This window comes from Pempheris klunzingeri, chromosome 17 (assembly GCF_042242105.1).
Source record: "Pempheris klunzingeri isolate RE-2024b chromosome 17, fPemKlu1.hap1, whole genome shotgun sequence".
NCBI lineage: Eukaryota > Metazoa > Chordata > Actinopteri > Acropomatiformes > Pempheridae > Pempheris > Pempheris klunzingeri.
This window is the reverse complement of record NC_092028.1, coordinates 750244-766357: the sequence shown is the minus strand read 5'-3', so window position 1 is coordinate 766357 and position 16114 is coordinate 750244. Positions and strand designations below refer to the sequence as shown.

The 16114-nt window shown below is 51.4% G+C and overlaps 3 protein-coding genes across 5 annotated transcripts in view; 2 read left to right on the top strand and 1 right to left on the bottom strand.

Annotated features, from left to right (window-relative positions):
• Positions 1-16114, top strand: part of LOC139216267 (uncharacterized) — a 46061-nt gene that overhangs the window by 13885 nt on the left and 16062 nt on the right. The gene's annotated exons all lie outside the window — the stretch shown is intronic.
• Positions 64-12079, top strand: nr1d1 (nuclear receptor subfamily 1, group d, member 1). Its single transcript, XM_070848414.1, has 8 exons — positions 64-461; positions 5791-6039; positions 6266-6354; positions 6489-6633; positions 8177-8877; positions 9739-9924; positions 10570-10780; positions 10912-12079. Exons 1-8 carry the CDS (start codon positions 401-403, stop codon positions 11130-11132), a joined length of 1863 nt encoding a protein of 620 aa, XP_070704515.1. The 5' UTR covers positions 64-400; the 3' UTR covers positions 11133-12079.
• LOC139217003 (uncharacterized) overlaps positions 15999-16114 on the bottom strand; it is a 6933-nt gene continuing 6817 nt past the window's right edge. For all 3 annotated transcript variants that reach the window (XM_070848262.1, XM_070848260.1, XM_070848261.1), the window contains exon 9: positions 15999-16114. This exon is cut by the window's right edge and continues 21 nt beyond it. In XM_070848262.1, coding sequence (XP_070704363.1) covers positions 16070-16114 — 45 coding nt within the window. In that variant the 3' untranslated portion in view covers positions 15999-16069.

Sequence of the window (16114 nt, the reverse complement as noted above, 5' to 3'; positions counted from 1 at the left end):
AGCGGGCCGCTCCACGTGCTCGGAGCTTTAAACAGGTGTCTACTCCAGAGGGAGGGGCGGGAAAGTGTGTCACTGGGGCACGAGGCTCTCCCCGCGGTCACATGGTCCCGTTTTCTGCCGCGTGCGGGCCCCGCGCAGTCACGTCATCATCCTCCGGCAGCTGCTGGATGCGCGCGCGCCCTGTTTGAAAAAAAGAGAGAGGGGAGCGCGTGCAGCGGACGGCAGGCTTCTCGTGCTGCAGGCCGACATCAGGTGTGTTAAAGGGACCGAGGAGCAGCGCGGGACGCAGGTATGCAGCGGGCTCTTCTTCTTCGGTGGTGTCTGGTCCTCCTGCTGTAGCTTCTTCTCTGCGATGCGTTAAAAACATCCGGGATCTATAAATAACGCTCTCGAGCTCAGGATGACGACGACGGCCATGGACACAAACAACAACAACAGCAGCAGCAGCAGCACCCCCACAGGTAAACACCGCTCCCCCACTCTCCCCCTCACCCCTTCCTCCCCCACGGTGAAAGAGAGGGGCAGCCCGGTGCGGCGCGCGGCGGGTCGCTGTTTAAAGCGTCGGTCCGGAGATCCACCGGGGGTCGGTGGGGGCCTCAGCTTTCACCCCCTGGGCTTCCTCAAGTTTCTAAAGTGTTAAAGGGCTGCAGGTGCACCGCACCGCGCGCCTGAACGCACCTGCGTGTGATGTGTGATGTGTGATGTAGGTGTCGGTTAGTGGCCCCACAGGTGAAGTGGAGGTGGGGGTGACAGTGTGGGGGTGACTGTGTGGGGGTGACAGTGTGGGGGTGACTGTGTGGGGGTGACTGTGTGGGGGTGACAGTGTGGAGGTGACTGTGTGGGGGTGACAGTGTGGGGGTGACTGTGTGGGGGTGACAGTGTGGGGGTGACTGTGTGGGGGTGACAGTGTGGGGGTGACTGAACAGAGGAACCAAACCAAACACTGGAAACGCGGCGCGTGAAGAGCAGGTAAACCAGGAAACAATCAACCAGAGGCGCCTGACGTGTGGACGTGGGACCTCTGCTACGTGTCCGTGACGACGAGCAGGTGAACACGGGAGAAATGACGTGAGGCTCTCTGCTGTGACGCTGCTGCGCGTCAACAGGTTGATGAGAAACACGAGTTAAATGGGCCCTAAAATGAACGGAGTTTGGTGCGTAAAACACGAAACAGTGACAGGAGGAGGAAGAGGAAGAGGAAGAAGAAGTGTCCCACAGAGAATAAAACCCCGTGTTCAGGTTTCACTCTGACTGTCTCGCGCACATGTCCGCGTGTCTGAGGCGGCCCGTCACGGGGACCGTCACCGTGATTCCGGTGGTGCTCGGAGGAACTGGGTCACGGTGACAGCGGCGGGTCGCTCGGTGTCAGGTGGAGTGTGTGTGTGTGTGTGAGTGTGAGTGTGTGTGTGAGTGTGTGTGTGTGTGTGTGTGTGTGTGTGTGTGTGTGAGTGTGAGTGTGAGTGTGTGTGTGTGTGTGTGTGTGTGTGTGTGTGAGTGTGAGTGTGAGTGTGAGTGTGAGTGTGAGTGTGAGTGTGTGTGTGTGTGTGTGTGTGTGTGTGTGTGCTTCACATGGACAGCAGACCGGGCCATGTGCGCTTTGTTTTCACTGTGCTGCTCCGCTCTGATTGGCTGCTGCTCCGCTGAGCTCATTACATAATGCTCCTCCTCCTCCTCCTCTTCCTCTGTTCCTGTCTGCTTTACACTTTGATTAAATGTCAATAATCTTTTTATCGATTTATTCAAAACACCCAAACCTGATGGATGACGGTGGGGGAGAAGAACCACACGTGCAGCTGACATGTTCACGTGTGTCAGAACATGTATGTAACACAGAGCATGTGTTAATATCGTTCCTTCCTGTGGCTGTGCAGGAGATCTCTTATTTCCACAGTTTTTTGAATGGAGTTTGGTGTGAGATGTGTTTTCAGGACAGACTCCCCATCACCTCCTCCTAGCTGATCTCCTCCTCCTTCACGCCTGTTCTGCCATGTGCAGCTTTGATTGGGTCCTTCCCCAATCAAATCCCCCCCCCCTTCCTGTGTGAGAAAGTGGAACAGCGGTAGGAACCAATCACCTTCTTTCCTCTGGTTACCACGGTGACACCAGGCAGCCAAAAACACAGCAAACTCTCCATTAAGTGGTTTGTGTAAAACGGCTTCTGCTCATCTGAGGTCTGATCCTCTGTGTCCTCATCCTGGTGTCTGAGTGACTGGTAGGTAGTAAAAGTGTTGGAACTGGTCCAGTAGATCACCTCAGCCAGACTCCATTCAGAAAAACAGGAATTTTACTTGTCAAAGAAGGTCTACTGCTGCCTCAGTCAGTTAATTTGTCTGTGTTATGGTGCGACTTTGGAGTTTTAAAGGGTCAGTTCACATCCAACAAAATATTTGGTTAACTCACAAACAAACTAACCAGTCAAGGCAGCGGTAGACCAGGAACTCCTGTGTCTCTGTGTGTGTGTGTGAGTGAGTGTGATGAATGAAGGGAACGTGAGAGCAGCAGAGGGAGCTGTGTGTGTGTGTGTGTGTGTGTGTGTGTGTGTGTGTGTGTGTGTGTGTGTGTGTGTGTGTGTGTGTGTGTGTGTGTGTGTGTGTGTGTGTGTGTGTGGGGCGGGGCGCTCTGCAGCCAGTCCCGTTGCTGTGTGGAGGAGGCACGTGGCCGAGGGGTGTGACTACCGACGGCACATGAGTCCTCCCCCTCCTCCCCCCTCTGTATCTGCAGGAGGGAGGGAGAGAGAGGGGGGAGACATTACTGACATACTCCTATAGTACCCTGTAGTACTGTGTGGTACTCCTGTAGTACTGTGTGGTACTCCTATAGTACTGTGTGGTACTCCTATAGTACTCCTGTAGTACTGTGTGGTACTCCTGTAGTACTGTGTGGTACTCCTATAGTACTCCTGTAGTACTGTGTGGTACTCCTATAGTACCCTGTAGTACTGTGTGGTACTCCTGTAGTACTGTGTGGTACTCCTATAGTACTGTGTGGTACTCCTGTAGTACTGTGTGGTACTCCTATAGTACTGTGTGGTACTCCTGTAGTACTGTGTGGTACTCCTGTAGTACTGTGTGGTACTCCTATAGTACCCTGTAGTACTGTGTGGTACTCCTATAGTACTGTGTGGTACTCCTGTAGTACTGTGTGGTACTCCTGTAGTACTGTGTGGTACTCCTATAGTACCCTGTAGTACTGTGTGGTACTCCTGTAGTACTGTGTGGTACTCCTATAGTACTCCTGTAGTACTGTGTGGTACTCCTGTAGTACTGTGTGGTACTCCTATAGTACTCCTGTAGTACTGTGTGGTACTCCTATAGTACTCCTGTAGTACTGTGGTACTCCTATAGTACTCCTGTAGTACTGTGTGGTACTCCTGTAGTACTCCTGTAGTACTGTGTGGTACTCCTATAGTACTCCTGTAGTACTGTGTGGTACTCCTATAGTACTCCTGTAGTACTGTGTGGTACTCCTGTAGTACTCCTGTAGTACTCCTGTAGTACTCCTGTAGTACTGTGTGTGTCACGTGCAGCAGTGTCACGTGGGAAACGAAGTGAGTCACTGCTGCAGGATGAGAGAACGAAGCTGCAGTCACATCTGTAGTCTGAACACATGCAGGAGGATTCCTCCGTCACCCACAGCACTCTTCTTCTTCTTCTTCTTCAAAGCTGAACCCACAGGACGTCATCATGTGACGTCCCTCCAGAATAAAGCTCCAGAAAACAGAGGCTGCAGAACCGAGAATAGAGAACCTGTCTGTTCTAAGGTTCCTTCAGTCTCTCAGTGATCCACTGCTGTCTGAACATCCAGGGGTTCATCCTCTGCAGTCAGGAGCTGCTGTCTGAACATCCAGGGGTTCATCCTCTGCAGACGGGAGCTGCTGTCTGAACATCCAGGGGTTCATCCTCTGCAGACAGGAGCTGCTGTCTGAACATCCAGGGGTTCGTCCTCTGCAGACAGGAGCTGCTGTCTGAACATTCAGGGGTTCATCCTCTGCAGACAGGAGCTGCTGTCTGAACATCCAGGGGTTCGTCCTCTGCAGACAGGAGCTGCTGTCTGAACATCCAGGGGTTCGTCCTCTGCAGACAGGAGCTGCTGTCTGAACATCCAGGGGTTCGTCCTCTGCAGACGGGAGCTGCTGTCTGAACATCCAGGGGTTCATCCTCTGCAGACGGGAGCTGCTGTCTGAACATCCAGGGGTTCATCCTCTGCAGTCAGGAGCTGCTGTCTGAACATCCAGGGGTTCGTCCTCTGCAGACGGGAGCTGCTGTCTGAACATCCAGGGGTTCGTCCTCTGCAGACGGGAGCTGCTGTCTGAACATCCAGGGGTTCATCCTCTGCAGTCAGGAGCTGCTGTCTGAACATCCAGGGGTTCGTCCTCTGCAGACGGGAGCTGCTGTCTGAACATCCAGGGGTTCGTCCTCTGCAGTCAGGAGCTGCTGTCTGAACATCCAGGGGTTCGTCCTCTGCAGACGGGAGCTGCTGTCTGAACATCCAGGGGTTCGTCCTCTGCAGACAGGAGCTGCTGTCTGAACATCCAGGGGTTCATCCTCTGCAGACGGGAGCTGCTGTCTGATGGTTCGTCCACCTGTGAACCTGAGCACACAGACTCTGTTCTATAGGCTGAAAGACGGGGCTGAAGTTGTATCTTACAACATCCCCCAAGGTATTATGGGAAGTGGAGTCCAATCCTCATTAGATTGAAACAAACTGTCTGAAACCTGATCAATGGATCAGTGATATTTAATGATTAAATCAGTACGACAACAGTTGGTGCAGCTCAATCACATATTTCGGGGGGGGGGGGGTACGACGAGTCTACTCCCCCTCTGGCAGGCTGTTCTCTCCTCCCCCCTCTGTTCCCCAAATTCCTAGAAAGTCAGTTTGTTGTTAATTTTTACCGCGGGGCCCCCTCGCCTCACCAGTCTGTTACCATGGTTACAGGGAAACAGCCAGGCGGCCTGTATAAATGTCCTCCCCCTCCTCCCCCGCTCACTGATGGCTCCGCCCCCTCATGTCTGGCAGTGTGCAGAGCAGCTTTAACTCCCTCTTCTTCCTCTTGATCTTCTCTTTCACTGAGACTTTCGATCGTTTAAAACCACCACCAGACTCCATTCACAGAAACAGTCATTTCACCACGCAGGACAAAGGGCTTTGACTTTGGAGCCAAACTCATGATTTAAAAGAGCCAATCCAGGCAGTAAAACGTGAGGCAGCGAGTGGCCACATCATGGCAAAGTGAACCCCGACAGGGTGATGCAGGATCATCCTGCAGGGGTTCGTCTGCAATAATGACCCCTCTGTTATGACACAGCTGTGTACCAAAGAAATCAACTATTTGACACAAAATACTGACTTAAAAACTATTTTATTGATTTAAAAATGATTGTATGGCCTCCGCTATCAGAACAGCATCCATAGCAACGGTCTGTTCTACAGAAATAAGAGACTGAGTGCTGTAATTGATCAGAATTGAATTTTCAACAAAGAGCAGCAGCTCCTGTGTCCTGTTCTCTAAAATCCCTGTTTTAGTGAATGTAGTCTGGTGTGTGTGCTGTTTGTGGTTAAACCAAAAGGATCTTCCAGGTCTCTCTCTGTAGGGATCCTTTCCATGATGCTGTCACACACTTAGAATAACACTCTGAGCCTGTCAGTGACACTCTTACCTGCCACCTACCTGTCCGTTACACACCACAATATGTTCTAACAGAGTCCAACTTCACCACTAACACGTGGGCCCAGATGGAAACGGTGTGAAGCTGAGTCCATGGCTCATCACTGATCTCTCTCCTCCAGGCGTGATCTCCTACGTGGGTTCATGTGGGGGCTCTCCCACCCGGACCAGTCCGGTCTCCATGTACAGCGAGAACTCCGACTCCCAGCCCAGCTTCGCCTCCTCCTTCATAAGCAGCAGCTCCTGTTCAGGCTCTGCAGGAGAGGACGGCTCCTCCTCGGCCTCCTCCTCGGCAGGAGGCTCCCCCCGAGGCCGAGACGACGGGGGCTCTCTGAGAGCGTCGCCCAGCAAGTCTGTGGCCAGTCTCACCAGTAAGAACCAGCTAAACCAGTAACACTGAGAAGCGGCACACAGCACCCACAGTGAAGTCAGTGCTAAAACAGTGTGTGTGTGTGTGTGTGTGTGTGTGTGTGTGTGTGTGTGTGTGTGTGTGTGTGTGTGTGTGTGTGTGTGTGTGTGTGTGTGTGTGTGTGTGTGTGTGTGTGTGTGTGTGTGTGTGTGTGTGTGTGTGTGTGTGTGTGTGTGTGTGTGTTTCAGAGCTGAACGGCATGGTGCTGCTCTGTAAAGTCTGTGGTGACGTGGCCTCAGGTTTCCATTATGGAGTTCATGCCTGTGAAGGCTGCAAGGTGAGCTATCACACACACACACACACACACACACACACACACACACACACACACACACACACAGCTGTGGTGTACCTGTGGGTGAACCGCTCTGACTGGTTCACCATCACCTGACCCAGCGTGTCGTCCTGCAGGGTTTCTTCCGCCGCAGCATCCAGCAGAACATCCAGTACAAGAAGTGTGTGAAGAACGAGAGCTGCAGCATCATGAGGATCAACAGGAACCGCTGCCAGCAGTGTCGCTTCAAGAAGTGCCTGTCGGTGGGCATGAGCCGGGACGGTGAGTACACACCTGGACACACCTATACACACCTGGACACACCTGCACACACCTGCACACACCTGCACACACCTGGACACACCTATACACACCTGGTCACACCTGCACACACCTATACACACCTGGACACACCTATACACACCTGGACACACCTGCACACACCTATACACACCTATACACACCTGGACACACCTATACACACCTGGTCACACCTGCACACACCTATACACACCTGCACACACCTATACACACCTGCACACACCTATACACACCTATACACACCTGGACACACCTATACACACCTGGTCACACCTGCACACACCTGGACACACCTATACACACCTGGTCACACCTGCACACACCTGCACACACCTATACACACCTGCACACACCTATACACACCTGGACACACCTGCACACACCTATACACACCTATACACACCTGCACACACCTGGACACACCTATACACACCTGGTCACACCTGCACACACCTGGTCACACCTGCACACACCTGCACACACCTATACACACCTGGACACACCTGCACACACCTATACACACCTGCACACACCTATACACACCTGGACACACCTGCACACACCTATACACACCTATACACACCTGCACACACCTGGACACACCTATACACACCTGGTCACACCTGCACACACCTATACACACCTGCACACACCTATACACACCTGGACACACCTGCACACACCTATACACACCTGGACACACCTATACACACCTGCACACACCTATACACACCTGGACACACCTGCACACACCTATACACACCTGCACACACCTGGACACACCTATACACACCTGCACACACCTATACACACCTGGACACACCTGGACACACCTATACACACCTGGTCACACCTGCACACACCTATACACACCTGCACACACCTATACACACCTGGACACACCTATACACACCTGCACACACCTGGACACACCTATACACACCTGGTCACACCTATACACACCTGGTCACACCTATACACACCTGGTCACACCTGCACACACCTGCACACTGTGGGGTGTTTTGTGGCAGGGATATCTCAGACAGAGCAGGTGAGTGTGTTGATTCTAGTTGCACCTGAAGTAGAAACTGACTGTATGTGTGATGTCACGGCGTGGCAGTGCTGACGGACCACTGGTCGTCACTATTGGCGCGGCAGGTGAAGTGGCGACGTAGCTGCCATTTTGTTGTTCTTTACTTTGCTCGTGGATAGCACAGGTGAGGGAGAAGCTGAGACATTATTATGCATGAAGTTAAAGAACACCTGAGGGTTTCACCTGTTTGTCTGGACGGGTTCCTTCACCTCATCAGGGATTATAATCTAGTAATCTACAGGGACAGCAGCTACACCCCTCTCACACACTCATGTTCTTCTCTGGTAAGAAGTGCTGACTGTGATCCTCCTCTTCTTCCTCCTCCTCCTCCTCCTGCTCCTGCTCCTCCTCCTCCTCCTCCTCCTCTTCTTCCTCCTCCTGCTCCTCCTCCTCCTGCTCCTCCTCCCCCAGCGGTTCGTTTCGGTCGGATCCCGAAGCGTGAGAAGCAGAGGCTGTTGGCTGAGATGCAGAGCGCCATGAACAACATGGTGAACAACCAGCTGCAGAACGACTTCCAGCTCGCCAGCCTCTCCTCCTCCTCCCCCCCCTCCTCGTCCACCTCCTCCCCCTGCCCGGGGGTGACCATCGCCCCCCAGCCCCAGCCTTCAGCCCCGCCACCCACCCCATCCTCCCCCTCCCCCTCCCCTCCTGCCCCAGCCTCCTCCTCCTCACCTCTTCCTCCTCCCCACTGTCAGAGCCCCTCCCCCTCTGCCCCCTCCAGCCCCGGGTTGGACTCCACCATCAGCGCCATCGCCCGCGCTCACCGCGAGACCTTCCTCTACGCTCACGACAAGCTGACCAATCTCCACGCGCCACCTCAGCAGCAGAATAACCACGCCCACCGCCACAACGGGGAGGCGGAGCATTGGGGGCCCAATCGGTGCCCCAACGGTTACCATACCAACGGCCTCAACACCATCTACCACCATAACAACAACCTTGGGGCGGGGCGTGGCCTGCAGCCAGACAACAGCCGAAACATCACGCATCATCACCATGGCAACGGGAGGCGGAGCCCACATCGCAGTAATCTGATGGGGGGAGACGGCCTCAGTGGTCATGTGACCCAGGGGCAGAACTGTCCAATGAAAAATCACACAGGAATAGTGCTGGTAAGACAAGCTCCGCCCCCCCAGTTATTGTTTTTAACCTGTCAATCTTTCTATTTTCACATGACCGTTATATATGATATCACGCTAACAGACTGAGGCTAACGCTAACAGGACCCAGGTCACGACACCACGCTAACAGACTGAGGCTAACGCTAACAGGACCCAGGTCACGACATCACGCTAACAGACTGAGGCTAACGCTAACAGGACCCAGGTCATGATACCACGCTAACAGACTGAGGCTAACGCTAACAGGACCCAGGTCACGACACCACGCTAACAGACTGAGGCTAACGCTAACAGGACCCAGGTCACGACACCACGCTAACAGACTGAGGCTAACGCTAACAGGACCCAGGTCACGATACCACGCTAACAGACTGAGGCTAACGCTAACAGGACCCAGGTCACGACACCACGCTAACAGACTGAGGCTAACGCTAACAGGACCCAGGTCACGACACCACGCTAACAGACTGAGGCTAACGCTAACAGGACCCAGGTCACGACATCACGCTAACAGACTGAGGCTAACGCTAACAGGACCCAGGTCACGACATCACGCTAACAGACTGAGGCTAACGCTAACAGGACCCAGGTCACGACATCACGCTAACAGACTGAGGCTAACGCTAACAGGACCCAGGTCACGACATCACGCTAACAGACTGAGGCTAACGCTAACAGGACCCAGGTCACGATATCACGCTAACAGACTGAGGCTAACGCTAACAGGACCCAGGTCACGACATCACGCTAACAGACTGAGGCTAACGCTAACAGGACCCAGGTCATGATATCAGGAGGCAGGGTTTAGCATGCTGTGAACTGATTGGTTGGACCTCTCTCCACTAACTCCAGGCCTGTCCAATGAACATGCAGCCTCACGCCGACCCCTCAAAGACCCCTCAGGAGATCTGGGAGGACTTCTCCCTGTCCTTCACTCCTGCTGTCAAGGAGGTGGTGGAGTTTGCCAAACACATCCCAGGGTTCAGCGCTCTGTCCCAGAACGACCAGGTCACCCTGCTGAAGGCCGGCACGTTCGAGGTACGACACTCTTCTGTCTGCTGTCAGCCAGTAAAAGCAGGTGGAGCTGAAGAGGCAGATAACTGAGTATGAGGGTGCCTCCTCTTCTCCTTCTCGCTGAGCATAGATGCAGCCAGTTAGCTTAGCTTAGCATAAATACTGGAAACGGGGAAACTGCTAGCCTGGCTCTGTCCAGAGATAATGAAAACTTGTCATTGTTAGGTTTCCAAGCAGGAAGTTAGCCAGCCATAACTAGCAGCGGTAAGCTTGCTGCAATGGCTGCAACGTGATCCTTTGGGACAACTGCACCTGATCACAGTAGGTCCACTAAAAGATCTTGTTTGATCCACTGACAGGCTCAGAGTGTTATTCTAAGTGTGTGACAGCATCATGGAAAGGATCCCTACAGAGAGAGACCTGGAAGATCCTTTTGGTTTAACCACAAACAGACGTTATATCGTCGTTAAAACCAGCTACAAGAAAGTGAGAAAGTAAATTTCCCAAAATGTCGAACTGACTAAACGCTTCAGTTGATATTTCTGGAGAGACGTCGGATGGTTTCCTGTTTCCTGTGAAGCAGCCTCTAGTGGGCGTCAGAGGAACTGCAGGTTATTGGCTCCAACATCATCTTCCTCCTCCTCCTCCTCCTCCTCCTCCATCACACAGGTGCTGATGGTGCGCTTCGCGTCCCTGTTCAACGTGAAGGAGCAGACGGTGACCTTCATCTCCGGCGCCACCTACAGCCTGGAGGAGCTGCGTGCGATGGGCATGAGCGAGCTGCTGGGAGTCATGTTTGACTTCAGCCTCAAGCTAGCGGCCCTGGAGCTGAGCGCCCAGGAGCTGGGGCTGTTCACCGCCGTGGTGCTGGTGTCCGCAGGTGAGACGGGCCGGTGTTTACGTCAATCATCCGGCGATACGCTCTTCTGTTGATGAACTTTGTCTTGTATGTATAAAAGCTTCTCCAGATCACTTTTAACAAACGATGCTTCCTCTCCTGCTCCTCCTCAGACCGCTTCGGTATCGAGGACGTGGCGTCGGTGGAGCAGCTGCAGGAGAACCTGATCAGAGCTCTGCGCTCGCTGGTCGGCAAGTCGGCCGTCGCCTTCGGCAACAACCACAACAACGTGGACTCGCCGCGCTTCACCAAGCTGCTGCTGAAGCTGCCCGACCTGCGGACGCTCAACAACATGCACAGCGAGAAGCTGCTGTCCTTCCGCATCGACGCCTGACCTCCTCGCCACGACCTCATCCACGACCTCGCTGATTACCTCACCGACGACGTCACCTCGCGCAGGGCTCAGACTCAGGTCGGCCTCACTTCCTGTGGTCGCTGACGATGATAAAACATTTGTGGTGCTCTCTGTTGCCATGGCGTCGTCATCCCAACGTGCTGTCATCACCGTCAACATCGCAGAAAGTGTGACGCTGTAATGACGTCATCAGCCAAAGTGTTCAGCGTGCAGCTCACCGCCAAAATAAGAGCCCGTAACTTACAGCTCACGTCCTGACTGGCTGAATTAAAGGAGCAGTTCCACACTGTTAGCCCAGTGTGTAGCCTAGCTTAGCACAAAGACTGGAGGCAGGGGGAAACTGTTAGCGTTAGCCCCATCCTACTGACTGGCTAGCGTGATGCGACGTGTCAGACGGACTTGTCGTGTGAGAACAGGAGGACTGGCGACGACGTCGGACTCTTCCAGGACAAACGTCTCGAGGAGGAAACATCCAGAACTTCCAAACACCACGTTGACCTGAAAGGACAGAAGCTGCCGTGGATTCAGGGCTTCATCGTCCGACTTTCTCCATCCACACAGGAGCGTTTGTTTCACCAGCACCAGCCAATAGGAGGGCGGAACGGCAGTGACGGACAGCTCTTTTGACCAATGAGACAGTTCAAGTACAATCAGAAAATCAGACGTGGTCTCTGACGGAGGTTCTGCTGCCGATCCTCTGTGTAAAAACTGTAAATAAACAAATATCCAGTTATGCTTGAACTGTTTGAAGAACTGTCTGTGTATATATGAAACATTTCTATTTTTTATTAATATGAATATATGCCTGTGACAAAGCGTGTGAGGCTCAAACTGAACGTATGAGGTTTGAAGCAGTGATGCATCCACATGTGGTGTCCTGATGTATTTTATCTGTGCTGTGAAGACATTATATAATAAATACATGTAGAAATGGACACGTCGGGGTCGTGGACGTCTCCTTTCGTCGTTCATCTGCCTCCAAGCACAGCAGATGTGAGGATAATCGTGTGAACGCAGGGCTGATTACCTCTTTTGTTCAGACAGAAGAGTCGCAGGGAGAAGTGGGTCAAACTGCAGCCTCATAACCAAGTTCACTCTCTGCTCTCTGATTGGTCGGCTGCCTCCAGACCTCAGCATCTCCACCGACCAATAAGGAGCAGGTGGAGCCACGAGCTGTGTCCCAGTTTCAGAGGACACACACACACACACACACACACACACACACACACACACACAGACTCCTGTTTGCTGTGAAGCTGGTTTCTTATTGGGTAACCTCCAGTGTGCTACAGAAGAGGCTGGAGGGAGTTATTCAACGATGTGACCACAAAGATTTAAAGTGATCAGTTAAAGACTCTTCTAGCTCTCCATTACTTCCACTGTTTACTCTTCAGTGCACAACAGTCAGCTGACAGCTGGTTTACAGCTCAATCAGTCAGAAGTAATCAGCAGATATCTCAATAATCAATCAGGTCATTTCTGAGACACGGCTGAGCTCTGAAATGTCCACTGTCTTAGCTTAGCGTACTAGCATGCTAATGTTAGCTAGTTAGCAGTGAATGCAGAGTCCAGCTGAGGCTGTCAGAGGATCAATAAAGTTATTAGAATGTGTTCTGGTCTAAAATCAGCTCTGAGGTTCACACAGGCCGAAGACATTTTCATGTTTTGTTCTACGACATAACATACATCAGTAAATCCCCGTTATCACCACCTGCTCAGGTAACCAAGCTAACAGACAGCTAACAGACAGCTAACAGACAGCTAACAGGTAACCAACAGGCAGCTAACAGGTAACCAACAGACAGCTAACAGGTTACTAACAGGCAGCTAACAGGTAACCAACAGACAGCTAACAGGTTACTAACAGGCAGCTAACAGGTAACCAACAGACAGCTAACAGGTTACTAACAGGCAGCTAACAGGTTACTAACAGGCAGCTAACAGGTAACCAACAGACAGCTAACAGGTTACTAACAGGCAGCTAACAGGTTACTAACAGGCAGCTAACAGGTAACCAACAGACAGCTAACAGGTTACTAACAGGCAGCTAACAGGTAACCAACAGACAGCTAACAGGTTACTAACAGGCAGCTAACAGGTTACTAACAGGCAGCTAACAGGTAACCAACAGACAGCTAACAGGTTACTAACAGGCAGCTAACAGGTTACTAACAGACAGCTAACAGGTAACCAACAGACAGCTAACAGGTTACTAACAGGCAGCTAACAGACAGCTAACAGGTTACTAACAGGCAGCTAACAGGTTACTAACGGGCAGCTAACAGGTTACTAACAGGCAGCTAAGAGGTTACTAACAGACAGCTAACAGGTTACTAACGGGCAGCTAACAGACAGCTAACAGGTTACTAACGGGCAGCTAACAGACAGCTAACAGGTTACTAACAGGCAGCTAACAGGTTACTAACAGACAGCTAACAGGTTACAGGTTACTAACAGACAGCTAACAGGTAACCAACAGACAGCTAACAGGTTACTAACGGGCAGCTAACAGGTTACTAACAGGCAGCTAACAGGTTACTAACAGACAGCTAAAAGGTTACTAACAGGCAGCTAACAGACAGCTAACAGGTTACTAACGGGCAGCTAACAGACAGCTAACAGGTTACTAACAGGTTACTAACAGACAGCTAACAGGTAACCAACAGACAGCTAACAGGTTACTAACGGGCAGCTAACAGACAGCTAACAGGTTACTAACAGGTTACTAACAGACAGCTAACAGGTAACCAACAGACAGCTAACAGGTTACTAACGGGCAGCTAACAGACAGCTAACAGGTTACTAACAGGTTACTAACAGGCAGCTAACAGGTTACTAACAGACAGCTAACAGGTTACTAACGGGCAGCTAACAGATAGCTAACAGGTTACTAACAGGCAGCTAACAGGTTACTAACAGACAGCTAACAGGTTACTAACGGGCAGCTAACAGATAGCTAACAGGTTACTAACAGACAGCTAACAGGTTACTAACGGGCAGCTAACAGATAGCTAACAGGTTACTAACAGGCAGCTAACAGGTTACTAACAGGCAGCTAACAGGTAACCAACAGACAGCTAACAGGTTACTAACGGGCAGCTAACAGGTTACTAACAGACAGCTAAAAGGTTACTAACAGGCAGCTAACAGACAGCTAACAGGTTACTAACAGGCAGCTAACAGGTTACTAACAGACAGCTAACAGGTTACTAACGGGCAACTAACAGGTTACTAACGGGCAGCTAACAGGTTACTAACGGGCAGCTAACAGACAGCTAACAGGTTACTAACGGGCAGCTAACAGGTTACTAACGGGCAGCTAACAGGTTACTAACGGGCAGCTAACAGACAGCTAACAGGTTACTAACAGGCAGCTAACAGGTTACTAACGGGCAGCTAACAGACAGCTAACAGGTTACTAACAGGCAGCTAACAGGTTACTAACAGACAGCTAACAGGTTACTAACAGGCAGCTAACAGACAGCTAACGGGCAGCTAACAGGTTACTAACAGGCAGCTAACAGGTTACTAACAGGCAGCTAACAGGTTACTAACAGACAGCTAACAGGTTACTAACAGGCAGCTAACAGACAGCTAACAGGTTACTAACAGGTTACTAACAGGCAGCTAACAGGTTACTAACAGACAGCTAACAGGTTACTAACAGGTTACTAACAGACAGCTAACAGGTTACTAACAGGTTACTAACAGACAGCTAATAGGTTACTAACAGGCAGCTAACAGACAGCTAACAGGTTACTAACAGGCAGCTAACAGGTTACTAACAGACAGCTAACAGGTTACTAACAGGCAGCTAACAGACAGCTAACGGGCAGCTAACAGGTTACTAACAGGCAGCTAACAGGTTACTAACAGGCAGCTAACAGGTTACTAACAGGCAGCTAACAGGTTACTAACAGACAGCTAACAGGTTACTAACAGGCAGCTAACAGACAGCTAACAGGTTACTAACAGGTTACTAACAGGCAGCTAACAGGTTACTAACAGGTTACTAACAGACAGCTAACAGGTTACTAACAGGTTACTAACAGACAGCTAACAGGTTACTAACAGGCAGCTAACAGACAGCTAACAGGTTACTAACAGGCAGCTAACAGGTTACTAACAGGCAGCTAACAGGTTACTAACAGGCAGCTAGCTGAGACTCCAGAGTTTGTCGGGGACGTTAACCATCGTCAGGCCGAGCACAGACACTCGTTTATACAAACTGTTCATTCATCAGTTGAAGGACTTCAGTCGTAGTTTTGTCAGACTGTGGTGGAGCTCAGTGGAGCGGTCATGTGACCATGGAGCAGGTTGTTGATAGGCTAATGTTAGCTTCTTCAGACATGATAAAATGGAGTTTGTGTGTGAAGATCATCTGAGGATCGTAAACGTCTGTTTAATAATCATCCTATTGGCTTTTTCGAGGAGGGAACCTATAGGATCACTACTTTAGGACTCCTTCGGGGGCAGGAGGTGTGATGACGAATGCTTCAGTACTTCTGTTTCCTAGACTGTGGGAATAAAAGTCCTTGAATCCTCGAATTGAGCCTTGAAGCTCCCTGATGAGGCCATCTGATCCCATCACGTGTAAACATGTGTGTTATGTCACCGTGTACAGTAGCAAGAGCAGCGGTGCATGCTGGGAGGCCCACATTGGGCGGCAGCAGACACACAGACAGAAAACAGGAGGCGGGGACCCCTGGTGGCCACAGGGCAGCACTGCAGGGGCAGCTTTTCAAAATAAAAGCCCCACTTCAACTCCACTGTGCTGCTGTCTGAACGTGTGTGATCATAAAAGAGAGTTTCACAGAGCCGACACAGAAGAGCTGACAGCGTCTCTGGGTGTAGACGTTTATTTACCGTTTCACACACAGGTGACACACAGAAATACAGGCGAGAGGACGAGCGGGTCAGATGAGAGGACTGCTGCAGAGACACTCCAACCAGTCCGATAG